This window comes from Syngnathus typhle, linkage group LG11 (genome assembly GCF_033458585.1).
Source record: "Syngnathus typhle isolate RoL2023-S1 ecotype Sweden linkage group LG11, RoL_Styp_1.0, whole genome shotgun sequence".
NCBI lineage: Eukaryota > Metazoa > Chordata > Actinopteri > Syngnathiformes > Syngnathidae > Syngnathus > Syngnathus typhle.
Window position 1 is genome coordinate 11,723,380 of NC_083748.1, and position 24,963 is coordinate 11,748,342.

The window sequence follows — 24,963 nt, forward strand, 5'->3', positions numbered from 1 at the left end:
GCATGTGTGTGTAAGAAAATGCGAGTGTGTTTATGTGAGTGTTGGAGAGGAGTGGGGATAGCTGGGGAGGGCATTAGTGAATGGCCGTGCTATTGCATCCTCCCAGGAGACCTCTGAAACACATAGTGCCGTCTACACACACGCACACGCGCACACTAGCTCGTGAACCCGCCCCACTCATCCCCCTAAAACTCCCTGCATGTCTCCGCCATACCTCCACATCCTCGCACCGCCCCTCAACTAAAGTCAGCATACACGCTCTCTTCTCTGTCAGACGCACCGACAGAGCCAAGTGTGTGTGAGTGCGTTCATGTGGATCTGTTAGTGGGCTACTCGCGCTCAGTGCGTGGTCCCCAGGGTTCCCGATGACAGGATAGCCGCGCGGCGTGACTTAAGCACCATCGGAACGCTTCATTTGTATGGTTGCTCCTTATGTGCACTCTGAGGGGGTTAAGGTGAATGCAAAGTTTGGCTGAACTTTTGGAGCGCATCCTATATCGTTGCCCGTGGCAGTGGATGCGCTCAAGGAGCGACGGACGCGAGAAGTGCGCGGACGCGCTGTGAAGCTGCGCGCCTGTGCGGCCGGACGTGGCCGAAGCGCTGGATGCGAATGCGATGGATTAGCAGCAGCAGCAGCAGCCTCGTCCGAAGCGCTCCCCTGTTTCCCTCCGTTCCCCGCCCGGACAAGGACTCTCCATCACCGGATTATTTCTACTCTCGACGATGACAGAGGAGAGTGTGTTGCGGTGTGTGCTGATGCTCTGCTGTGCGCTCCTCTCGGCCAATGCCAGCAACTGGCTGTAAGTTCAAATCTTATGTTTTCCTAATTTTTTTTCCTTTGAAGAAACTCTGGATGTAGCACCTTCACGTTGAACCGTTTTTAGATTCTCATTAATTAACGTGACATCACTCATCTTCCCATACAGGCGCGAGTTAATCGTTGAATAGTCAGAGTTCATAATTGACTAAACTCCCTTTGTGCACGCCCCCCCCCCCCTCCAAAATAATCATTGCAAGCACCTTTTGCACCTAAAAAAAAAGAAAAGAAAAGAAAATCAGGCGTATGCTGCTTGTCGTTTTAAAACTGCGCAAATGATGACTTGCCGTTTTGCACGCAATCTTATGAAACTCGTATTCCAATAATCGGCTGTGTAGACGAATGGGTGCAACAGGTCTCTTGCGTCACACCAATAATTCTCGTTAAAGAAGGTTTAACGGATGATGAAGAGAGACACGGTAGAGAGGCAACAGATAATTAAAACTACAAATCCTGAACGCCATGTAAATGGCAGAATTAAGAGCACTTCTTCACTTGCTGGGATTCCAGCCAGGGAGACACACTTTGATGTGACGGGTTCTGTGCTTTTCAGATTTATTTTTCAAATCACAATGTGAAAAGGAGGCAGTTCTCCAAATAATCAGTCATTCACCAGCCCATGTGTATAATTTATGATAGCCTGCCTGTGATGCAAAAAGACTTGAAATAATGCTTTGGAAGATCAATTCTGCAAGTGGACACCAACCCGACAACGAAAATAAGGAATTCACGATGTGCAAAGTGTCTGCTCGGGTCGCATGTGTGTGCCTTCTCTGCCTGCGCTCGGAGGGAGGTGGATGGGATGGGTTCGGTGGCTTTCTTGCATTCCTCCGCACAGGCGCGATTCCACGTCTCTTGTCTTCCAACACGTTTTATTTAAGGAGGACCATTCCATTTCATTGCACAAAATCGCGGCCCCAGAGTGGCTTCATGGGCCAAATGAAATAATGCTGATGAGTTGTAGAACATGTCACGGCACGGTGCGCAAGCACGAGTAACCTTACAACCTGTAATTTGTAATTCATTATTCCGCTTGTCAGTTCTCTTGAAACCGTGTACGTTTAAGCCTAATCTGATGTTGACATTAAGATAACTGCATACGGAGTGGCTGTAAGAAGAAGAAGAAGAAGCCACGTGAAAACACCTTGAACTCTGTCACCGAGTGCAGAGTAATTGTGCTGGTTTGTGACTGAAGGCGTGGTGACAGCAGAGGCATGTACAGGCAGGCTTGCGGAGCTGCCAGTCTGCTTGCACGGTGGAATTACTCCTCTGCGATGGTTGTGCATGTGTGCAGTGTGCGTGGACTGTACACGTCGATGTTCACCTCCACCTTCAAATGCAGGTAGAGGCGCCCGCCATACGACGCGCGCAAATTCCCGTGCAAGAATATGACGCGCCTCACAGATATCGCCGCACTTACAGTTTTTGATTTAAAAAAAATATATATTTGTGGCCCATTTCTCTCTTAAATCTACACTTTATTTTTTTTCAACGCGTCCGATTTACGTACTTTCACATTCGGGTGACTTTAGTTCTCCGCTTAAGGAACAATGCAATCAGATTTGGAGGCAATTGGATGCAGGTACTGATTCAAAAGGTTACAAAAAAGTCAATGATTGGAAGTACATGACCTTTTTTGACATTTGACAGCAAAAGAAAAAAAAAACTAATTTTGATGTATGGAAATTGTAAAATTGACAAACTCCCAATCATTAAAACTTCATGTGTGCGCAACGCCATTTGGAGAATGTACTGGCAGGAGTGCTCACTGAAAAATGTTGGGATTTACTATGGAAGAAATTTGGTTCTTTTTACAGGGGAGGTGTAAATGTTAGGTGGATCTGGCCCAGTACAGGTAACAGCTGTGTCGAAGAAGAATTTCGACCTGTGGGGCCTCGTTTCAGTCATGCTGCAGCAAAAACCAATGCAGAGCAGTAAAGGAGTAAACAATTGTTGTATGGTGGTCTGCAGCAAAAAGAAAGTTTTGGAATTGAGACATTATTTTTCCACTTATGTGCAGTCATTGCTGCTTTTAAATACTTCAGGGATTGACATGACCTATAAAATTATAATTCTGAAAATCTGATGTGCAAGAGAAAAAATGTGGACAGATTAGGAATCATCTAGAAATGTTTACTTGCATTTCTGAATAAAATTTAGTTTTTATCTGTGTAATTAATAAACAGTAATCCCTTGCTACATCACGGTTCGATTATCGCGTCTTCAGTACATCACGGATACCACGCCCCCCCCAAACATTCACAAATTCAAAATAAACCTTTTAATTTGATGATTTATGGCACAAAAAATCAAATGACAGGGCGTGTCCACACAGTTGCAATACATACACTTGTAACTTTTTTATAAAATAAAGTTGTTATAATAATAAGAGTTCTAAAAACATATTTACAGTATTGTACCTTGTCATAAAAAATGCTATAATAACAAGAGTTCTAAAAACATATTGACAGTATGTACACTTGTACATTGTTATATTTTTTTTTATAATAATAAGAGTTCTAAAATCATATTTATAGTATATGTATACTTTCACTACATATACATATGTCACAAACACACACACACGCATGTCATATTTATATTATTTATACATTATTTTCTGTATGTCATTTATACTACGTATTAATATAGTATTTACATGTTTGAAACTATTATTTAATGTTCTAATGATAACATATGCACTTATATGGTTTAATATACACTTATTGATACACAAACAATGTATGTATGTTAAAGAAAAAAAGGGTGAACTACTTTGCAGACTTTCACATATCAGGGGTGGTCTTGGAACTAATTAACCGCGATAAACGAGGGATTACCGTAATCCTATAGTAGCGAGACATTTTTAATTTATCAACTGTTAATTCATTACATTGTGAATAAAATCTATTTGTGCATTTCTTAATGGTGAAATGGCAATGCTGCTCCATTCTATCAATTAGCTACGATGGAATGTGAGGAACAGCACACGCATCAAGAAAACAGTAGACGGCTTTCTAAGATTAGATATGAATACACGATGATGCAAATAATATTCTCCTTAATGTCCTACAAGTAGCGTGAAGGTGTTTTACATGTCATTGTTAGCTCAGTGTGTGTGCAGTTGAGCATATGTCCCATCTAACCATGGTGAGGTGCTAAAGAGATGCCAGCGTAACCAGAGAAAGCAGCAGAGACCTTGGCAGCACACGCTGGCGCCTCACACTTTGTTCCCCTTCACATGACTGCAATGAGGTTGCGACATGTTATTTCAAGCCCTCTTGTCACCGCCGGGCGCGCAATTATCATGGCACACTTGAATCAGCGGGGGGAATCGCTCGCGTTGACCAGATTAGGACTCGGATTAGTTGAGGGCAGATGGGAGCGACGGGGAACCGGCGAGCGGGCGGCCTCACTGAAAGATGAGATACAATTGTGGCACTCGGCAGAGAAGTGCGGCAGGCTTTCGGGAGACATAACACACCATCTGGCGGCGACCGAGGAGGCCTGACGAATGGCTGCATGTGAGCAGCTGATTGTGTGACTTTCACTGTTATTGTATTTCTTTTACGGGCGGCACTGCCTTATATACAGTTGGTGCCAAAAGTATTGGAGCAGAAGCCGCTTTCAGTTCTTGTTTGTCTCTGGGCGGGCTTCTGTCTCCTCTTCAGGTGGTAAAATGCATGCTCTATTGGGTTAAGGTCCAGTGATTGACTGGATTGATTGATTGGTTGGCTCCAGACACTTAGTTGAACTAGTTGGCCCAAACCAGCTGCTAATGACTGCAGCTGATCTGTGACAGCTGTGAAGCGCTATCAAAAAATGTATGGCTGGGTCAAAAATATAAAAAGAATAATGCTTATGTGTTTAGAGGATGAGAATACATATTTCGCATAACTACGCCGTGGCATCGTGAGGGTTGCAAGGGCTTGTGACGAATCAAATATTTGCGAAATATATCATTTGATCTAGCAGCTCCTGGGCATCCACTATTGAGATTTTTTTTTATTAAATCTGTTTTGTTGGTTTATGTCCAAAAATGTGAAAGTGAGTCGCAAAGGGGGGACTCTTGTCCCAACATTCTCATCAAGGCTGCAAAGGACAGTACAGGACCAGAATGCCCATTATTGTTTCGCATTTCTCCAGCCTGGCCTTAGTGCGTACGCACATACCTGACCCTTTCATGACCTACATCCGCATTTCATTCTGATCTAACGTTGAAAAGGCGACGTTTGAAGAAGGAGACTCGGCGGTGATGAGGTGGGAAGCAAATATGTATTCTAGCCTCCCACACAGATACGTCTTTCTCCATACAAATATGTGCGTACAACACAGAGTTTACACATGTGCGATAACTGTGTCAATAGAAAGCTGGATGGTGCGTGTCCACACTTGCCCACTTGGTGTGACTGATCGCAATTCCGCAAGCGAGGACATTTCTCCATCTTGCAAATGAATGAATTTGAGTTTTTTTATGAACCCTCAAAGAAAAATGTCATAAAAAATTGGTATAACATTATAATTCTAATATTTTCACTTCGACCCTCCTAATAATGGAATCCAGATTGAACAACGTTATAATCCAAACATCCATTGTCTGCCACTTATCCAGGTGCGCTTAAGCCTTAACCGGCTGACTTTGGACGAGAGGCTCTAGACTGGTCGCCAGGGCACACACAGGCAAACGATTAACAAATAATTCAGTGTTTTTCTTTTCTTCTTTTTTTAAACCCAACACGATTTTTGTAATGTGCGCACGCACGGACACCCACACAAGCCTCCAATGATTCCGAGCCTTATTGGGCAATGGCACGGATACCCTGGCGAGAGGTTAGTCCGTGGGTTTTACTGTCTTTCATTTGTTTTCCCAAATTGGCGTGAAACGGTGGAGATGTGAATGTGTCTGTGTTTCTGCGTGTGAGGCTTGAGGTGTTGGCAGGGCACTTTATTTTTAGGGGGCAATGAGCTCTAGTGGAGCCACCAGCATATAAATACACCCAGACACACGTGTAAGCACATAAACACACCAACAAACAAACATATTACCATAGTATCGAGCTTGCCTCACATTTTTCCACCTATTCCCACCGCCTGACTTCCACCTTCTTTTTTTTTTTCAACTTCAAATGTACCCTGCACACTTTATTCTGCATGAGGTCATTCAATTGACTACTGCAGAGAACAGAGCATTGCTGTAAAGAGATTTTTATCAAGGCAGATGTCACAGCACCTCACAAGTAGGGCGTCACAATAAACTAATGGAACAGCGCCCTCAACAGGTGGCAGTACGTACAAATACAAATGGTTACTGGAATCGTCTCCAACTTGTGGCTGGTACCTTATCAAAAGTTTGAGAAAGTAAATCTAAATGCTAAGTTGCCCAAAAGAATTCTCTCCATTACCTTTCTGTAGAGTTTATACACCCAGAAAATTTCAAAACCACTGCCATAGCAACCAACCAAATTGTGACCTTGAACAGGAGGAAATTATTTACAAAATAGATGCACAGAACAATTTTGGATAGAAACAGTTCAATATAAATTGCCTGTTTTAATAACACAACCATCATGTGGATTTCTCATGGTGTCCAACCGTTTTCCTTCTTGTCAGTATTTTCTGTGCAAGATAACAGCAAAAGTCATAAAAGTCTCCCCCGTCTGGATTTATCTGTTATTTTCACAAGGCTGCGGGGGGTTCCAAGTGGGAGGCTTGGTTCATTCCACCTGGCCCAAAGAGCATCCGTGGGCCGCTGGTGTGTTTGTGTTGTATTACGGCCTTCACAGCGCCGCCGGCTCCAGCGGGTTTCGGCCCGTGGGATTCATGCAAGGAAAGCGGGAGAGAGGGACGGGGAGGAGACGTGGGCTGCCGATATGTTTCTCCGCGTTGCCCTTCTATGGGTTGACTCCTCTGCTTGTGGGCTGAGATATTTTGTCAATCTCGTGGAAAGGAAGCGATGGTATACGCTGCAGATAAGAAGATGCAGGGTTGAAAATGAAACATACCCGCTCAAGGTCTGTCTGTTCCTTTCCCATGACTTGACATAAAAAGACGCAAAGTCTTATGAATAGCATCAGAATCCCGTTTAAAAATTATTTATTTTGATAGACTATCGAGTATGCAAAACAATGTACATCAGATACAATGTCATTCTGAATGATCTGAAAAGTCAGCACTGAAGGAAATATTCTCATTGCCTTGCGGGCTGTTTTTTTTTTTGGGGGGTACAGCTTTCCAAATTTTCAATGCACTTCTGACACTCCAATGTGTCCCTAATAGTTACTTCTATACACCCATTACACAAAACACTAGCCAGTGTGTAAAGATGAGAGTTCAGGTGTCCCCCAGGGTCATAATGAACTCACTTAGTCGCTGGCATTATTTCCGTGATGCTGGAAATGAAGACGCCAAGTTGCCGACTTTTTGTGTGCTTGCATACCAGACTCCCATCATGGAAACTGTGTCCGCCTTCATAATGAAGACCTTCTAAGCAAATCGCAATAAAGTGAGTGAGAGTGAGGTCACTTCCAAGTGTGTAGTGTATGCTGATGGGTCTGGCTGAGATGCTGTGGAGTGGCAAAGATCGGGGTTATCGCGCTGCTGAGTGCTGAATACTGACATTGTCTGCTTGGGTCCAGCGCGGCCTTCAAAGAGGCAGCGGGAGAGGAGGATTATCGGCGCTGTTGAGAGGATGAGATGAGAGCGGAGCTGCAAAGAAAGAGGTGTTTCACCTCTCTAACTTTTGAAAGGATGACAGACAGGTTACTTGTTGCTCTGCAATTTGTTTTGCCATAAGATTGGAAATCCATTTCAGGATCAAATTTTGTTTTTTTTTTCTGTTTTGGGACTTTGATATTGTTTTGAATACATTTTTTTCTTTCATGTTATGTTTTTTTTTTCCGTGTCCTCAATATTTTTTTCTGCGTTCGCCTGTTCTTGTCAGCCAATCAGCTCCCTCAGCCACTCGTGTCTTGTCTAGGTGTTCCTCATTGTCTCGTCAGTATGTTTGTATTTAGTTCCCTGCTACCGTTCAGTTCTTCTTGCTTTTTGTTGTCATGGTCACGCTTTGTGACTCTGTTACAAGTTTTGCTTTGTATCTTATTTTCTGTTTCTTAAATTTTTAATACTTTGGTCGTTTAACTTATTCCTCCAATGATTGAGAGAATTGAATCCTTGACTGTCCATGAAGCTCCGAATCGGTCTGCCTGTTCCTAACTAAAATCCACCAAAATAGTGTTACCCCACCTGCGCCACAATTTAGACCTGCTTTTAGCTGGCAGTGTGTAATAGAACATTTCAGCTGGAACACCCAGCAAGGCACAACGTCCCAAGCACAATAAACTAGACTTGATATGCCAGTTTTGTGCGCCTGTCTATGAAAATAGGCGCCCAGATCTTTCTTTTGGAGAAGTGTCAAACAAAGCAAAAAGCAAACGTGCACAGATCCGAACTTTTAATACTGATCCGAGTTGTGAGCATCTTTGAGGTCTAGCGCTATTTGCTGATGTCATGTGCGACAAATTCAATTAAATTTGATCTTCTCATGGTTTGAATTAAAACGGAAGATCTTTTAGCGTGTGCTGTCGCAATTATTTTCAAAATGTGGAAATTAATAGCTTCGTATTTATAATATCCCAGTAAAGTGCTATCAATAATTTCAGCAGAATTTGCCAAGCCTTGGATATGTGCCACTCCATTCCACTGAGACAGACACACAAGGGCTTTGCAGAGGTATGTGTGGTCTTGGGAACTCATAAAACGGGCTTCGGAAACCTTAAGGAAAACCATGCACACTCTAAGAGAATAACAGCCTTCAAGTCCGTCCCAGGGCCATTTGAATGCACTCGCGTTACTTGTGCTGAGCTCCTCCGAGGCGTTTTTAGGCTCATCTCTGTAGCAAATTCAGGCTTCTATTCTTTTCGCAAATGGTGTTTTGCATCTTCTGTCATCAAATGCAGCTGTTTTCCTCCCTCCCTCCCCATTCTACATCTGTTTCCCTGTACACCGGTGTGTTCTTTGTTCTTCAGGACATTCCGAACGACTGTATTGGCTCCCACTAATGTTTTTTTTTTCATTGGTTCTTCTCTTACCTTCATGATTGCTAATCTATCACCCAAAAACAGATCTTGAGCTTTAATATTGTCTACGGAATATTAGGATCAATATAAGAGGACACACACACACCTCGGCAACCAAATCCTAATCAAAGTGTTCCTATACTTTGGCTTGCGTGAAGATACCGTAATTTCTGGACTATAAACGACACTGGCTAAAATTAGAGAAAATTCATGTTTTGTTTATATAGAAGCTGCATTGGACTATAAACCACAAGTGTTTTCATATTTAATTTCCATATATAAGAGAATATGAGCAAGTCATACAATATCATAAAAATCATGAAAAATAAGTCTCATTGGACTAGAAGTTGCAGTCGGGAGATTCAAATGACAGTCTAAGTTGTAGTGTACTGAGAATACTGTACCGTATAGGCTCTGCTTATGATAAATATGTGTTTGTGTTTGTTAAATTTAAGAACAGCTTGATAACGGATTTTGTTTTGGATACTCCAAACTGTTGCTTCTGCCATATTCCTCAAACATGAGCAAGAGCAGGGGACTCGTTTCAGACTCAACAAGCAATCAAACACGACAGGAACCTTTGAGTGCTTTAGACGGTACATCATCAAGGCTCCGACCTCAAAGAGGAATTCAGCGTCGGAAATTGTGAAAGCCTATTTCTGTAAAGCGCAGCTGGGCCTGCAGATATGAGAGTGAAGTGAGTCGGGGCGGTTGTGTGTGCATGTGGGGGGGGGGGGGGGGGGGGTCATCAACAGCGATGCCATTTTCTCACACGTCTACAATTGTGTGTGTATGGGGTATATCTTTCTGACCTGTCTGGCCTAGAGGTGCTTGTCTGTGATAAACCACTTTCCCTCCTCAGAGTGTAGTCACAGCCAGACCTTCATCCAAAACATTCTCACAACATCATGGGAACTGAGCCTGCAGGACAAAATCTGAATGACGGTTTATACGAATCCGTGCATCTCTGCTTGAACCGCAATTGCAAACAAAAACTACATGCAGAAGACTCGATTGAGCTGGTTTTCACGACTCGGATGCTTTCCCTATCGCTTAATCCGTTTTAAACATCTATAAGGTGCACTTAAAATAATAAAACTTAAATGTCGATGGTTAGGCTGATGGAGTTTTTTGAACTTGATTTATTTTCTGAACCACTGCTGAGCTGTTGGCTATTTTTTAAATGATTTGATCTTCTCTTCCATCAGGTACCTGGCCAAGCTGTCGTCAGTCGGAAGCATCCGGGATGAAGAGACGTGCGAGAGGTTACGAGGTCTCATTCAGAGACAGGTGCAATGATCCACAATGTTCTTTTCCATTCGTCCGAGTTTATTATCAGTGTAGCGGTAGTTCCGATTTCTTGGTACATCGTATTTGGAGCGACTGCATTTGTTTGAGATGTCTTCTGAGATTCTATTCCGCTGCAGGTTCAGATCTGTAAGCGCAGCGTGGAGGTGATGGACGCGGTGCGCCGTGGTGCTCAGCTGGCCATCGATGAGTGTCAGTTCCAATTCCGGAACCGTCGCTGGAATTGCTCCACTCTGGAGAGCATGCCTGTGTTTGGCAAAGTGGTCACCCAGGGTAAGAGCTCTGTGACTTCACTAATTGTCATACTTCTTAAACGCAGTCTTCATTTGTCCGTTCTGTGCATAATGAGTCATTGTGTGTGTGCGTGTGTGTATATGTGTGTGTTCTAGGCACCCGTGAGGCCGCCTTTGTGTATGCCATCTCAGCAGCCAGTGTGGCGTTTGCGGTCACAAGGGCCTGCAGCAGTGGAGAGCTCGAAAAATGTGGCTGTGACCACAACGTACATGGAGTCAGTCCAGAGGGTGTGTATCGCTCCCTCCCTCCCTCCCTACCCTCCCTCCCTCCCTCCCGCTTGCAAATACATAAGCAGAAAAAACGGCGACGGCGGCAACACATCGAAGCAATTATACTTTTAATATTTAGAAAGAACAACTCTTGAATATCTAATTATCTGATGTTGAAAAGTTTCAGAAAAGAGCTTGTTTAATTCTTCCATTATAAAGCCCGAGCTATGTCGAAATATCAACTTAAGTAGCAAAAATAAATAAATGCTATTGGTGAAATGTGTATTAAGTCAAAGTGGTGCTTGTGTGATTATCACTGAGTCAGTGTTGTGCTGGTGTCAGGCTGCGGTTGCAGCCAGACAGCAAAACAATGAGACCTCTTATAAGTCAAATGCAAAGCTGCTGACTTGTGGCTAACACTTTGCTGGTTCAACAGTATGAGGATCACCTCAGACATTTCTCTGTCATTTGATACCGTATTTTGGGGGGTTAGCTTTTTTCGGGGTCTGTATTTGAATGATATTCCAACGTCTTGTCGCAGGATTCCAGTGGTTGGGCTGCAGTGACAACATTGCTTACGGAGTGGCTTTTTCTCAGTCCTTTGTGGACGTGAGGGAAAGGAGTAAAGGCCAGTCCTCCAGTCGGGCCCTCATGAACCTGCACAACAATGAAGCCGGCAGGAAGGTAACTCGGGGCGCGACCTGTAGAATCGCATGCAAAGTCCGTGGATTTATTCATTGATTGATTCGGTCAACTTTTCAGGCCATCCTGGCTCACATGCGTGTGGAGTGCAAATGTCATGGAGTGTCCGGCTCATGTGAGGTGAAGACCTGCTGGAAAGCCATGCCCCCCTTTCGCGAAGTGGGCAACGTCATCAAGCAGAAGTTTGATGGGGCCACTGAGGTGGAGCAGCGCAAAATGGGCTCCGCCAAAGTCCTGGTGCCTCGCAACTCCCAGTTCAAACCTCACACTGATGAAGATCTGGTCTACTTAGAACCCAGTCCGGACTTCTGCGAGCATGACCCCCGCACGCCGGGCATGCTGGGTACAGTGGGGCGCCAGTGCAACAGAACCTCAAAGGCCATCGACGGCTGCGAGCTGATGTGCTGCGGCCGCGGCTTTCAGACGCAGCAGGTGGAGGTCGTGGACAAGTGCAGCTGTAAATTCCACTGGTGCTGCTACGTCAAATGCAAGCAGTGCCGCAAAATGGTGGAGATGCACACTTGTCGATGACGAAACGGGCACTGCTGACCAACTTCACAAACCATCACAACTAGAGAGCACACTGAGGACACGTAAAGCTCCCTCTTCGGCTGGATAGGACCAAAGCTCCTGTTGACGAAAGCACGGCGAGTTGCAGAGAAGCGCGCCGACATCCACCTCCTCATCGTGCCGTTTGTGTCGTCTCAATTTGAAAGCGTTGTCTCCTTCCCTCTACGTCTTCTTGTAATGTTTAACTTATTTGTTGAGACTGAGGATCTTATCTGAGATTGACTAAGAAGGAGGGGGCAGTCTGCTGGAGATAAGGAGAGACAAACAGTATCCCTGGATGGGTGGGGTTGAGGGGTTTGGGTCAGGGGGGGGGGGTGATGGCACTCTGTCCTTGCTGCTCCTGCTGCTGCTGCTTTGGGGACTCAATGAGTGCTGCACGTCAAGGGAGCATCAAGAAAAGACTGAACCGTGGACTTTACATGATTTGCTTTCTGCGTGTGCATGGCTGCACTGAGCTAGGATTTTATCACGTCGAGTTGTGTGCTTGGCACCACGTGGCGCCATGATGCCGCTCTACTTAGACACACATGCGGACACGTTTTCTGCCAATGAAAGCCACTATCATCTCCTTGCTCTCCTCCTGTAAACTCACAGCATGAGCACTAATAGTTAAAAAAAAACACTCACACTCGGAAAATATTGCCCAAAAAGATCCGTACCCATCATCAATGGATAATAGAGAAAAACATGTCAACCCTGTTTACACCGAGCGGCACGGTTTGGTTGAGGTCGGAATGAAATGAAGATTTCCCGCTGTAAACATTTTATGAGTGGTGCCCAAAATAACTGAATTGTAGAGGACCACAGGCATTGCGTTCATGGTTCTCCTCTTTGGACTCGGAGGAAATCAACATCCTTCAGGTCGTAAGGTTATTGATCGTATGTCGTTGATTGCCGCACACAACCAACACATGAATCAGACAAACAGCAAGACATTGGAAAGGTGCCGGTTGGTCGCTGAGCATGCTCATCGTGCATGATGACTGAAGCACTTTCCGTTCAACCGCACATGAAGCCTCCAACTGACATGTGACCACACGCGGCCAATTTGTCCCGGCGAAAAGCCACGCTTGCCTATAATAATGTGCTATCGTAATCATAATGTAGATCTGTAAACACTGAAGATTATAACTGCCTATGAATGTATGTTCATCTTGAATATATGCTGTGTCCAATACATATGTTGTCCCCGGCTGCTCTTTTCAAATGTCTGGATGTAATCAAAAGTGATGATGGAAAAGACCCGATCCCCCACCAACACTGAAAGAGGCTCAAAGACATTTAGCCTAGCCAGCCGCACCCACTACGAAAGCGACGAGTCTGGATCTCCGGGCTACGTCGCTATAAGAACCACCTGAGTTTTGTTTGGATCCATTGTGACATTAAAAACAATGAAACCATTTTTTTGTTGAGACTTTCTTCGTATCAGCACACAGTGAGACGCTACTGTGTGTGAGGTTCTCTCAAGGTAGCTCACAAAACCACATATAGATATTTAAGTGGGATTTGGAAGAAGCAGGGCAAGCCGCTCACCGTCTGGTCTGCTTCGGATTCACGAAGGAACGGAGGCAGGAACACTGGGATAGACGAGGATTTCAGCCAAATGCAGACCACATGGCACGAGCTTTTACTCACTCTGTCCCCATCGATATCACACACACACACATGCACACGCATCCAGTGTATTCCGCAATAACTTTGGTTCCATTGCGGTCCCCCACTGCGGTCAATGTGTCTGTAACCACGGCGACAGATGGGATCTGTCCTTCATTAAGCCACCATGACGGCCCATACGAGGTGCGGGTGGCCATAGCGATTGGTGAGCTTGATTTTTCCGCACTTTGGCGGAATGCATTTAAAGAGCCACGTTGCCTTGGAAGGGTTAACCGTGCAGGTTGGCTGGATCTTAATGCCGCTCGCTCAGACCCCTGAAGACGAGCGGCTTTAACGCAGCCTTCTCTTTGGCCCCTCGCAAACTCCGAGATCTTCTCAGGCATAGTTCTCATATTAAAAGAAAACAAGTTACACAAATGAGACAGATGGTTCTTGTTTGTGATGACAGTTGCACGACTTACTCCTCCGGCTCTCCCACCTCCTGCCAGCTCCACCTTGCCCCCTCCTTCTCACCTTATCCCTCTGAGTTTTCTTTCTCTGATAGATTTGCCATTTTGTTGTCGCACTAAAAAACCCTGAAGGCTCTTATTCCTATTTGCATTGACAGAAAACAAACGCCCTGTTCTCGCAAGTTAAGCCAGACTTTGATTAGTTTGGAATAATAGCCGACCGACTAGAACTGGACCCCAGTCAAAAGTCAAACAAAGCCTGTATGCACTCACGTCACTTTTGTACGTTTTGACATAACACATTTTAAACAGGTCACAGCTCCAAGTGGGCCTTTTGAGCTCAGTTCGCAAATCCATCGAAAGGCCTCATCTGGAAGCTTTTAGGACAACGTTCATCCCAGCCCAGACGGACGAGATTTGGATCGATCAGCAGAAGGAATGTCTCAAGCGTGACAGTGACAAGTTGTTTCGGAATGTTGATGGGGGCTTTACCTGCTGTGGGTCCTTCCCAGCGAGCTTACCTCTCCGTGCACACGCTCTACTTACCTTTTAGCTGTGCGTCTGTCACCACAGAGATTTCACATGAACTACAAAGAACCTTCCCTTCACACCTGGATACTAAATGACCTCTTATACATGAAGACATGCGTGGTTACAGGTGGAAGGAGAAGGAGTATGTGTGTGCACACGTGTGCGCGTTACATGTATCTTTAAGTCAACAGCAATCGGCCGTGTCAAAATTATCCTTGCGCTGACCGGTAAAAGTGTCATTCGATGGCCACCTGGCTGTCGAAGGCACGTGACGGCACAAAACACACCCTTGTGTCATTTAGAAGCGAGAGCAGCAACAGTTCACTGTGTGACGGGTGGAGATGGAGGGTGGACCTCAATATTTTCACCGAGGTTGGTGCAGCTGAACAAATAAGAATTTCAGCGGCGTGAGAAGTTTATTCAAGTTTATCGTCAAGGTGAAGGAAGCAAGCCGCAATGAGATATTGTGAAGAACAAGTTTTTTTATATGACAAATGATGACGACCGATCAAGGATGAATGATCATGTTTGAAATTTTCTCCAACTGCTTGATCTAAATGCGGAGGCCATACTAGCAGGCACTATAAGGATATTGAAAAAACAGCTTGCCATAGCCTGCCGCTTTTGCAAGTTTGCAAGAATCTGGAGCACGTTCATGGAGCGAGACCTAATGGTGATTGGATTCTCCCAGAGGACAAAACATTTGGACTCATTTGTCAAACATGATGAAGGCCAATGGAGGCCAGGTGTTATTCCTCCGTGAGCGTGTGTACGGGATGTAGAACAGAAGACGCAGACACAGCAGACGGCAATGCCCTTCGTTCAGCCTGCGTGATAATTAATGGCTGTCAGTGTCTCTTTAGTGGAAGAAGGTGTTGACAGACAGCACTTGAGAAAGGCAAGGAATGTGTGAAGCCCTCAGAGATTCATGCGGGTGAAGGAGCGCCTGAGGTGAACAACCGTTCAACATCACTGATCAAACGTCAACTCAGCGCAAGCCATGCAGGTCGCCTGGCATGATGATGCGTCACCCTCATTTGCTGCCGTTTCAAGAAATTATGTGCATTACATCTGTGCAGACTTTGTGAAAGTGTAGATTGATCTCTCACTATCCCAATGACGGATTCTGAAAATTGCATGGCTACATTTTTAAAGTACATTCATTACATTAAAAAAAAAAACCTTTAAAATTACATAACTTTTCATTCAGTGCCTCAGTAAATAAATACAAATCATTAACTTTAAAACGAGCTGGCAGTGAATGAGTTAGGAAGAACTGTAGATGCTTGTGTCTGTTAAAAGTAGATCAATTAAATACTGATTCAACTGCTGCACTTGAGTAAAAGTTAGAAAGAACAAATTATTTCCCACGAATAATGATTATCTAAAATAAACAGGAAACTCAAGAAACATTGTAGGTCTGATTTTTTTCTTCCATGGATTTGTAGTTCGGCGCCGCTCCCTAACCAGTAGGTGGCAGAAACGCGCAATTTCGTTGTTGACATCCGCCGAAGAAAAACAGAAGATGACGTATATCCGGTTAATCCAGGAAGTGTACCTTTTTGTTGTTTTTCTTGGTTGACAGAAACACTTCGACGTTCCCCGTCAGACTTCTCCACTCTCCTTCCAAAATGGGATGTGATGGTGGTACTATTCCCAAAAGACACGAGTTGGTGAAAGGTCCCAAGAAAGTCGAGAAGGTTACTATGCGTCGTCATTTCAATGAGTCGTTTACGTGGGCAAATATTGCCAGGTTGCTAACTGCTAGTTAGCTACTGTCTAAATCAACGTACTTTCTAATGTAATTAAGCTCCGCTTTTTCATGTAAGTAAGTACAAAGTATCGTTCCTAGTGTCTATTTTTTATATTTTGGGATTTATGTGCAACTTGATTATGTTAGGATCCATGTTGAGATGTTAAGATTACATTTAAAGATGTAATGTCCCAACATGACGTATTGCACTGTTATTGTTTATCTTTCCTGATATGGTTTAGGCGTGATGAAAAATTTGATCGAAACGTGCTTTCACTTGGTGTGTGACTAAAGTTACCTTCTCTGCCGTGTAGGTTGACAAAAATGCAGAATTGGCCGCCAAATGGAAGTACTGTGCCCTAAGTCAGGAGAAACTCCGACGTCCAATCGTTGCCTGCGAACTGGGAAGGTCAGTGATTTCATATTTTTTTTATCAGTAGCAATACCAAATTTCTGTTTTTGATAGTTGCTACTGTACCTGTGTAAAGAGAGAGCCAAAACGTACATTGTCAGTGAAAAGCTCAGGAATGAAAGATGACAAGACAGAACTTAAGATTCAGATTTTTATTCATTCAAAACAATATTAAGCAGTGCGTGATACATAAATAATGAAAACTATCACATTTTCTATTATTCATTTGTTGATGTCCGACCGCTGTCGTCAAGTCGTCTGTTTTCAATACCACTTTTCATCTGCTGCAGTAATCAAAGGCTAATTCGGCCACTGACAGCACTATAACAGTAACTGGATTAAAAACAATGCGAATAAATATGCACACTAAGGACGCTTAAGACAAAACTATTCTCTTTTGAAGACTTTATAACAAAGATGCTGTCATCGAGTATCTTCTGGATAAATCCGCTGAGAGACCCAACACCGATGCTGTAACGCACATCCGCGGTACCAAGGTATGTTTATGCTTTGTCAGGTTCCTCATTGGTTGCGCATTCCTTTTCAGTTTACACGCATCCTTTTGCACATTTGTTTCTCTAGGACATAAAAGAGCTCAACTTGACCGATAATCCCGAGTGGGGAGGTGAGAGAAGGAACACCAAAGGAGACGTGTACGAGGTCCTCCATTGTGGAATGTTTATTTGCCCCGTTGTTGGGCTAGAGATGAACGGCAAACACAGGTAACAAAAGCTAACTCAAGTCGGATGAAGTTGTGCGCTTGTGACACTATTACCATCAATCGCACAGTTGGGATATGCATCATGGGAACGCAAAGTGGAAAAAAAATACATTCCGACAATTCTGACTTTGGTTCGGGTTTTTCTATTACGTGAAATGTCTACCCATGTGAGAGCTACTTAAACGCGCAGTACGTGTCCATGCTTTTTCATGTCGCCCACGTTTGTGTTCTCAGGTTCTATTACCTGCAAACGTGCGGTTGCGTCTTCTCTGACCGCGCCCTCAAGGAAGTCAAGACGGAAATCTGCCACAAGGTGAATGCAATTTTTTTTCAGGGATGACGCGCAATTTTAAAAATGGGTTTAATAAAACAATCGAACATAACGCTGGCTGATAAACATTGCTCAAAGCAATCGTCACTTCATCCCTTTGGTTCTTGTTTGTCACCCCCCCTTGGGTGACATGTCCTCGTCGTGGCACTTTCACTGCGTGGCCAGCAGCCATGACAACTCTATGGGAACCCTGGCGTTGCCCAGCACCTTGTTCCTGTGCCACTGCTCCAGGCAGTCGAGGGCCTCGGGCAAAAACTGGCTCTCAAACTTGTTTGCAAACATCGCGTTGCTCCGGATGAGCCAGGGTAGGTCCTTCATCCCGTAGATGCAGATGGAGCGCACGTAACGGCCTGAGAAACCAGAGGTGATAAACAGAATAGCAAGAGTTTGGTAGCAACAAATCAACCAAAAATAGGGCGGAGTCGTTTTGTAGAGTACCGTGGCAGCCGTCGTGCAGCCTTCCTTCATGCTCCGCCCACTTGATAGCACGGACGCTTCCTTCCCAGCCACCACGTATGTTGTTGCCTGGTGCCTCTTCAGATAGAAGACAGAAGCAGGCAGAGCGGCTCAGAGTGTCGCACGGCCTCGTACAAGCAGAACTTAACGGCGATAGTGAAGACGGCTCATTCCTTTGAAAGGGTCATTTAAAACTTGCGCCTTTGCCCTTCCCAAATCCATCCTTACCTTTGATGTGGTTGAGCGTCACCCAGTAGTGCTCATCCGGACTGTATGTGTCTCTGGACCACTCGAGGAGGTCTCGAGCTTTGGGGCTCTCGAGAACAAAGTCGACGAAAGCTCGCGTGAGCGCGTAGTAGGCTGTTCCGAAATATATTTCAAGGTTGTGAGGAGGCGGGTCTTTCTCGGCTCCCGCTCCAATGAGAGCTACGTGCGAACCAACGATCTCCTCGTATCGGAACTTTGTCCGTTTTCTGATATGCGCCGGCTGCTTAACCCCCGGCGTCATGTTCTTGTCCCGCCACTCTTTGCTCCGCAAGTAGCGCACCAGCTCCAAGTTGCTCCAGAGCGGGAAATCCTGCCCGCACAGGTTGATCACTTTCTTCCAGTCGACTTTGGACGCGACCAAATCGGTCATGCAGTTCAAGTCCGCCTTCAGGCGCGAGAAGCCGCCATAGGTTATCGTCTCGCTGCGGTTGGACAGGAAGACGTTTTCAAAACAGCCTGCCAGATTCTGCACGGCTGCCCGGTACTCTTGCGGAGCCTTGGCATCCACGTGGATGCAGTAGACATTCTGTGGCGCATAAATGGCCCGCAGTAGCCGGACTGAAAGCTCCAGTTCTTTGTGAACAGTTAGGATGAAGGCCAACGAGTACTCCTCCTCCTCCTGGCTCAGAGGTCTCGTGATGAAGTGAAGCTCTCGCGTCAAATCGGAGCACTGAAGCTTGCTGTCGCTAACGTAGCTTTCGATCTGAGGGGACAAACGCACGACCATTTGCAATCCGACATCATGTTCTTTGAGGAGGAAAAAAAAACATCACGTATCTTTTACCTGACAGTCACGCCGATGCCATTCTGTTCGTTCGACGGGAAGAAAGTTTCGACACTGGGCGGAGAAGGGGCGGCACGATGGCGTTGGGGTGGGGGGCTCGCTGGGCGTCATTTTTGTGAAGTGAATCACCAGAAAGACTGCGGCGCTCATCGCGAGGCACAGCAGGAAGCTGCATTTGGACCAGCCAAGCTGGCACATGGCAGACCTTCTTGTCATCCCGATAGTATAATGCTTCTGCATTCATTGGGCTCCCGTTCACTTAAAAAAAAAAAAAAAAAAGTGTGGGCAGTCGTTTGATGTGCTCGTAGGAACTTATTTGCAAGTCCGATTGCAAGCACCTTGCCTAGTGAGCACCTTTACTAAAATAACCTCACATTTTCTCTTAGAGATTTGTTGTAAATACAAATGACACGTTGGAAAACGTTACCTCGGAAGCAGTTCAGCTGTTGTTCCTCATAAATTCGTCCATTCAGCAGAAAATAATGAAGCAGTTCAGCTGTTGTTCCTCATAAATTCGTCCATTCAGCAGAAAATAATGATAAAATAGAAAATAAAGTAGACCAACTTCATATGTCCCAGGTTTGGATCAGGGTTGCAATTATTAAGAGCGGGATGGCCGGTTCTCTCCTACATGAGCTCTTATTTGTCGATCCCCCTGAGATCCAGATAATGCTCCCTACCTGGTTACCGGCAAGTGACGCGCACACACACTACCCCTTTGTTTATCCTCCTCCTGGTTGCCTGCTCACAACTCTGCATTCTTTTCTTCTCCTCGGATGTTAAGTTTGAGTGAAAAGGCGCGCGTATCCCGATACGTCTCCCTTTTTGGATGTCGTCCGCCCTGGACTGTGTGCGTTTGTTAGCTGCTTGCTCAGCTTCTGCGATGATCCCTCCTGTGTTGCGCAGAGCACATGGCAACAGCTCACGCCCACCGGGCCCGTATTGCCAGGACACAATGGAAAGGAAAGCGGCCCTCCTGCCGCTCGCTTACTCTGAGCTGCCGCACGTCGGGCTTGTCGTCTTGTTAGCCGGAGCGCGTTCTAACACTTATCAGTTGGCCGGCCGCATGTCATGTTGTGCTTCCCGGACTCGCCTTTGTTCTATTGTTCTTTGACTTTGTATCCATCGTTGGAGATAAAAGCAAGCGATGCGGAATTATCCGGTGAGCGCTCGCTGCGCTTTACTGGATGTTTTGCCCTCTATTTCATTCATGTTGTTGCATTAAGATCTCAATCAGCGGAGATTGTCTTTCGACCGTTTGATGTTGTGTAACAATTGTGCGTCTGACCTGTGCCGGCTTCAGTGTGGAGACCCCTTCCAGAAGACGGACCTCGTCGTGCTCAACGGAACAAAGGAGGAGGTGGAAAAACTGAGGGAGAATATGGAGGCCAGGCGAGCCGTGGCCAAAGCTAAGGTGACTTCTGCATTTAGCCGTGAAAACTCAAAATTAACGGGCAATGGAATTTGCCCGTGCGGGACAACTAAATAGCTTAGCATACAAAGGAAGTCATGCCTTTATGACATTTTTGTTCTTTTAGAAATCAAAGAAGAGCAAAGCCGCTGCAAGTGCGTCCACCACATCACAAGCAAAAGGTTTGTGCAAGCCGCAAGCAATTTTCCATGCTCATTTGGGCTTGGCTTTTGAATGGACATGACACTGGGGTATTCAAATACCTTTAACCAAATGATTTACATGGGAGTCAACATTATGAAAACTGCCCTCTTGCACTCTTCCTCAAACAATCAGAGTCATCTTTATCGGCCAAGTGTGTACAAACACAAGTAATTTATCTCAGTAATTGGAGCGGCACGATAGCAAGCAATTACAAGCATGACATTAAAGGTAAGATTGTTTGAGATCGGTGGTCTCCCGACTCCCGCACCGCCCTGCTCTGCTGGTGTAATTTCCTGTTTGGCTCTGGGCTGCCAAACACCTGCACTTTATTTGTGTAGTGTGAGCTTCAGTGAAATGAGGCAACGTGTGCACCCTTTCCTCTTCCTGCACACATGACGCTTTCTTTTGAGCTTAGAATGCGCCGTACCTTTTTCATTTTGCCTTCAATATGTCCTCTTGATCAAATGCAGAAAATGGCAGTGTTAAATGACAGCTTACATTCTTGCTGTGAATTCTCTACGCTCTGCAGATGACGGAAAAGCGGAGGAAGCGCCAAAGTGCTCACTGGAAAATGGAGGCACAAGCAGCCAATCAGGTGTGAGATTTCATCCTGCGCAATCCAATTCAAAATCCGCATTTGTGCTTCCCGTGCAGCTTCTCATTGTTTCGTTTGCCTTTCTTCTCTCAGTGAAGGCAGGAAGCTCGGGAGCCTCGCACCCGTCCTGCGCCCTCAACGGCGACGGGCCTTTGGCAACCGCCTCCAAGCGATCCATCCAAGAGATGGAGGAGAAGTCGGAGACTTTCAAGTCCATCTTCACCACCCACAGCTCTGCCAAGCGCACCAAAGATCAAACCTCCAACTGGGTCACCCACACTCCGTACCACTTTTAGCTCTTGCACGGGCGTCCGGCCGGACGCGTGTCTACTCATTCCCGGCGCCTACACCTTTTCTTGATCCGGACAGTTTTTTTAATGGCTTCCCAGGCTGCTCACACACTCTTGTTTAATTTGCGTCATCCCCCACGCATCCCCTCCTCCCTCTCTCACCCAGGTGCGTTAAGAATTAGTGGGGAATTATTTTTCCTTCTTGGCGTTACCCTTTTTCTGCCCAAGGTTTAGTCTTGTGAACACATACACGATATAATACTTTCAGCTTATCTTTTCCTTCTAAACTGTTTTTATCCCCAATCATAAAAAGCTTTTTTAAATCACATCATATACAGCAGGGGTGTCAAACTCGTTTTTTTTCGCGGGCCGCATTGTAGTCTTAGCTTCTTTCGGAGGGCCATTATGAAATCATTGTATGAGCACCTCATATTATATAAAGTAAAAGTTACAAAACAAACTGACAAATAACTCGTTTTCAAATCAGCCGAGTAAAAACTGATTGGACTGAACAAGATCATTGCTCAGGTTAGCATGCGTAACTTGCTTTAAGTCATTATGTGATATCTATCCATCCAATTGAACCCGTAACTTCTGAAATTTGAGGCGGATATGCTAATCAGTGCCCTATTGTGCCGCTATTATGTTATGTCCCTTTGTGTTAGTGCATCATTTCTAGCATTAGAAAATAGTCAAATTAAAGTCAGTGTGTGTGTGTCAGAAAAGTCGTCATTCCAGTTTGTGCTGAATGCATAAATGTAGCAGGTTATTATGACGTCTGCAACCCTGCGGTGGAACTTCACGACTCGCAATGTGCAAATACAGCCACAAGAGGGCAGCAGATGCTTGGTCTTATTCTGTACGTGTTTCTACGTTGAAAGACTAATCAAACAAATGACGTCATATATTAGGGGCCACTTTTGGGCCAGACCAATGAAATCATGGAATAGTTGATTGAAATAAAAAGCTAGTATCTTCCATTCGTTTGAATGCCAATCGAATACACGTGGGCTTCCTGTAAACTACATTTGGAAAACCTTTATAATCGTGCCGTTTTGATTGGGATGCAAATACTAAGTCAAACAAGTGAATGCGGTGCTTCCAATCATTGTTTCACAAAACTGCAAGCCCCTTCCTCTCGCCCGAGCAAACCATATTTTTTTGAGCCAATAAAACAACAAAATCCAAACATTAATCATCCAATGATACCTGAAATTAAATATCGATAATTTAACTCCCGTTGAAATTAAGTTTTGCAACGACCTTAAATTAAAGAACTGCAAATTCTATTCTTTATAGTCTCTCAGCGACATGTCGGATTAATAAGAGGCAACGCTTGTATTTATAATGGCACTTTTATTTCAAATGGCAGAAAGAAACTTCCCAGTCCATGTTGCAACCCACAAATGACTTGCATACATTTTACCGTTGCATATTTCCCACCAAATTGTTACGCACAATTTGTTTATTTATTTTTTTCCGTCCTTTGTCACTGAAGTCATTTGGAGTGCAATTAGTCAATTCTGTATAAATAATGGAACAGTTGGGCGAGTTCACAGAGGTAAGATTCTTTTCTTTAGAGGACACCCAATAGCCGAGCGTCGTGACGACACTTTGATGTGCTCATTAATTACAGTCAAAGCATTTGTGAGATCAGATAACAGGTTATAGGGCTTAGAAAAAGAGAGAAAAATGGGTGGCTTTTGAAAACGGATTCTTTGGGTCACCCTGAGGCGATGCGGCCTTTTGAGGGGGTGGGAGATTCATCTTGAAATATCCATGCCAGTGATTTTACCCAATATGATATATTTCATTGCGATATAATAATGAGAATATAATTGATGTTTGTCAGTATTTGACCGTGCATTGTCAATTTAACAGTTTCATAATTTGGAATTGAGTTCAATCATGCTTCTAGTGACAAGAAGGGAAAACAAAAGAACATCAGACACACTCGCAACGAAAGGTTTTAATTCATGTCGAGGTCAATGTTTGGGTTTTACTCGTTCAGGTGTGTTTTGCGCGTGTGTGGCGCATGCGCAATGCTTGTGAGCAGGTGAAGAGCGCGCTGCATGCATGTGTAGTTCGCGTGTGTTTCACTCACTGGGCGAGATCAGAGCCACGCAGATGTCTGTGCTGGACAGGATCGACTGGAGGGTGAGTGCCCTGAAGGATTATTCACATTTTAAATGGGCTAAATTTGAACTCTTATTTTACCATCCAATCGAATTGAGCTGTTTGGGCGAGTTATTTGACACAGGGGAATGTGTATTCTTCAATCGATGCAGTTTACAAATGAGATACATTTGTTTAGCAAAGTAACAATGTTGTGACATTGTTGCAGCAATTTAAAGCAATTTATTTCAATTCATTGTAAAGCCACGAATATGATCACACATGTAGCCTGGATTAAATATATGTAATTAGCAACTAAAATTGACGCGCGTGCATTTGATTGAATATGTTTGTGCTCACTTCCCCCCGATTGCAGCTAAGTGCATTGTTTAATTAAACTAGAATTTTGCAATTTCTGGAGAAATTGCGTGTGAAGGCGAAATGTATGAATAACTTTTTCGGGGAATGCTGCCGAACGATGTTGAAACGTGCTGAATTACTTGAGAAATGTAGAATATTTGGAGAATTTGTGGTGAATTTCAAAATTGAAAGTTTGGAATATTTGGTAAGTGGGAAGTTGTGGAATAGGTAGGCAAAAGATGAACAGCTGAAAGTTGGAATGGGTTGAATCGGTTGAAAAATGTAGAAATTAGAGTAGAAAAACGAAATTTTGGAGAATTTGGTTGAATTTCGAATTTGGAATTTTTGGTAAGTGGGAAGATGTGGAATAGGTAGGCAAAAGATGAACAGTTGAAAGTTGGAACGGGTTGAATCAGTCAAAAAATGTAGAAGTTAGAGCAAATGTTGAATCCCCAGAGAGAATGAATGGGAAAACAAAAAAAAGCAATTGCGCCAAAATCTTTCTAAATTTGGAACAAAACAAAAAAAACGCCCTCAGGAGGTTCACTTTTGGGGTAAAAATGTTGAAACGGGTTAAATCAGACAAAAAACTAAAAAGTTAGCGCAAATGTAGCTATTTGGGCCACTCAGTGTTGAAATAAGGTCACTTCCGGTTTGATTCGGGTCACTTCCGGTCTAGTTTGGGTCACTTCCGG

At 44.5% G+C, this 24,963-nt stretch overlaps 3 protein-coding genes across 3 annotated transcripts; 2 read left to right on the top strand and 1 right to left on the bottom strand.

Annotated features, from left to right (window-relative positions):
* Nucleotides 1–233: 233 nt before the first annotated feature.
* On the top strand, nucleotides 234–13,377 carry wnt4 (wingless-type MMTV integration site family, member 4). Its single transcript, XM_061292052.1, has 6 exons — nucleotides 234–800; nucleotides 10,101–10,182; nucleotides 10,320–10,473; nucleotides 10,590–10,721; nucleotides 11,245–11,387; nucleotides 11,466–13,377. Exons 1-6 carry the CDS (start codon nucleotides 724–726, stop codon nucleotides 11,934–11,936), a joined length of 1,059 nt encoding a protein of 352 aa, XP_061148036.1. The 5' UTR covers nucleotides 234–723; the 3' UTR covers nucleotides 11,937–13,377.
* Nucleotides 13,378–16,095: 2,718 nt separating this feature from the next.
* On the top strand, nucleotides 16,096–22,518 carry rtf2 (replication termination factor 2). The gene is made up of 9 exons (XM_061291727.1): nucleotides 16,096–16,269; nucleotides 16,637–16,731; nucleotides 17,138–17,231; nucleotides 17,317–17,456; nucleotides 17,690–17,768; nucleotides 20,597–20,707; nucleotides 20,832–20,886; nucleotides 21,438–21,503; nucleotides 21,597–22,518. The coding sequence occupies exons 1-9, from the start codon at nucleotides 16,201–16,203 to the stop codon at nucleotides 21,797–21,799; spliced, it is 912 nt and encodes a 303-aa protein (XP_061147711.1). The 5' UTR covers nucleotides 16,096–16,200; the 3' UTR covers nucleotides 21,800–22,518.
* gcnt7 (glucosaminyl (N-acetyl) transferase family member 7) lies at nucleotides 16,872–20,302 on the bottom strand. Its single transcript, XM_061291725.1, has 5 exons — nucleotides 19,721–20,302; nucleotides 19,294–19,551; nucleotides 18,471–19,212; nucleotides 18,225–18,320; nucleotides 16,872–18,136 (listed from the first exon to the last, which is right to left on the bottom strand). Exons 2-5 carry the CDS (start codon nucleotides 19,531–19,533, stop codon nucleotides 17,937–17,939), a joined length of 1,278 nt encoding a protein of 425 aa, XP_061147709.1. The 5' UTR covers nucleotides 19,534–19,551; nucleotides 19,721–20,302; the 3' UTR covers nucleotides 16,872–17,936.
* Nucleotides 22,519–24,963: the final 2,445 nt, after the last annotated feature.

Excerpts from the sequence above, each read along its gene's own strand:
- wnt4 (XM_061292052.1), top strand. The coding sequence starts at position 724 with ATGACAGAGGAGAGTGTGTTGCGGTGTGTGCTGATGCTCTGCTGTGCG. Across the intron at positions 10,183-10,319 it reads GAGGTCTCATTCAGAGACAG|GTTCAGATCTGTAAGCGCAG; the intron begins GTGCAATGATCC and ends ATTCCGCTGCAG. Across the intron at positions 10,474-10,589 it reads TGGCAAAGTGGTCACCCAGG|GCACCCGTGAGGCCGCCTTT; the intron begins GTAAGAGCTCTG and ends TGTGTGTTCTAG.
- rtf2 (XM_061291727.1), top strand. The coding sequence starts at position 16,201 with ATGGGATGTGATGGTGGTACTATTCCCAAAAGACACGAGTTGGTGAAA. Across the intron at positions 16,270-16,636 it reads GTCCCAAGAAAGTCGAGAAG|GTTGACAAAAATGCAGAATT; the intron begins GTTACTATGCGT and ends TCTGCCGTGTAG. Across the intron at positions 17,232-17,316 it reads CGCACATCCGCGGTACCAAG|GACATAAAAGAGCTCAACTT; the intron begins GTATGTTTATGC and ends TTGTTTCTCTAG.
- gcnt7 (XM_061291725.1), bottom strand. The coding sequence starts at position 19,533 with ATGCAGAAGCATTATACTATCGGGATGACAAGAAGGTCTGCCATGTGC. Across the intron at positions 19,213-19,293 it reads GGCATCGGCGTGACTGTCAG|ATCGAAAGCTACGTTAGCGA; the intron begins GTAAAAGATACG and ends TTGTCCCCTCAG. Across the intron at positions 18,137-18,224 it reads GCTGCACGACGGCTGCCACG|GCCGTTACGTGCGCTCCATC; the intron begins GTACTCTACAAA and ends CTGGTTTCTCAG.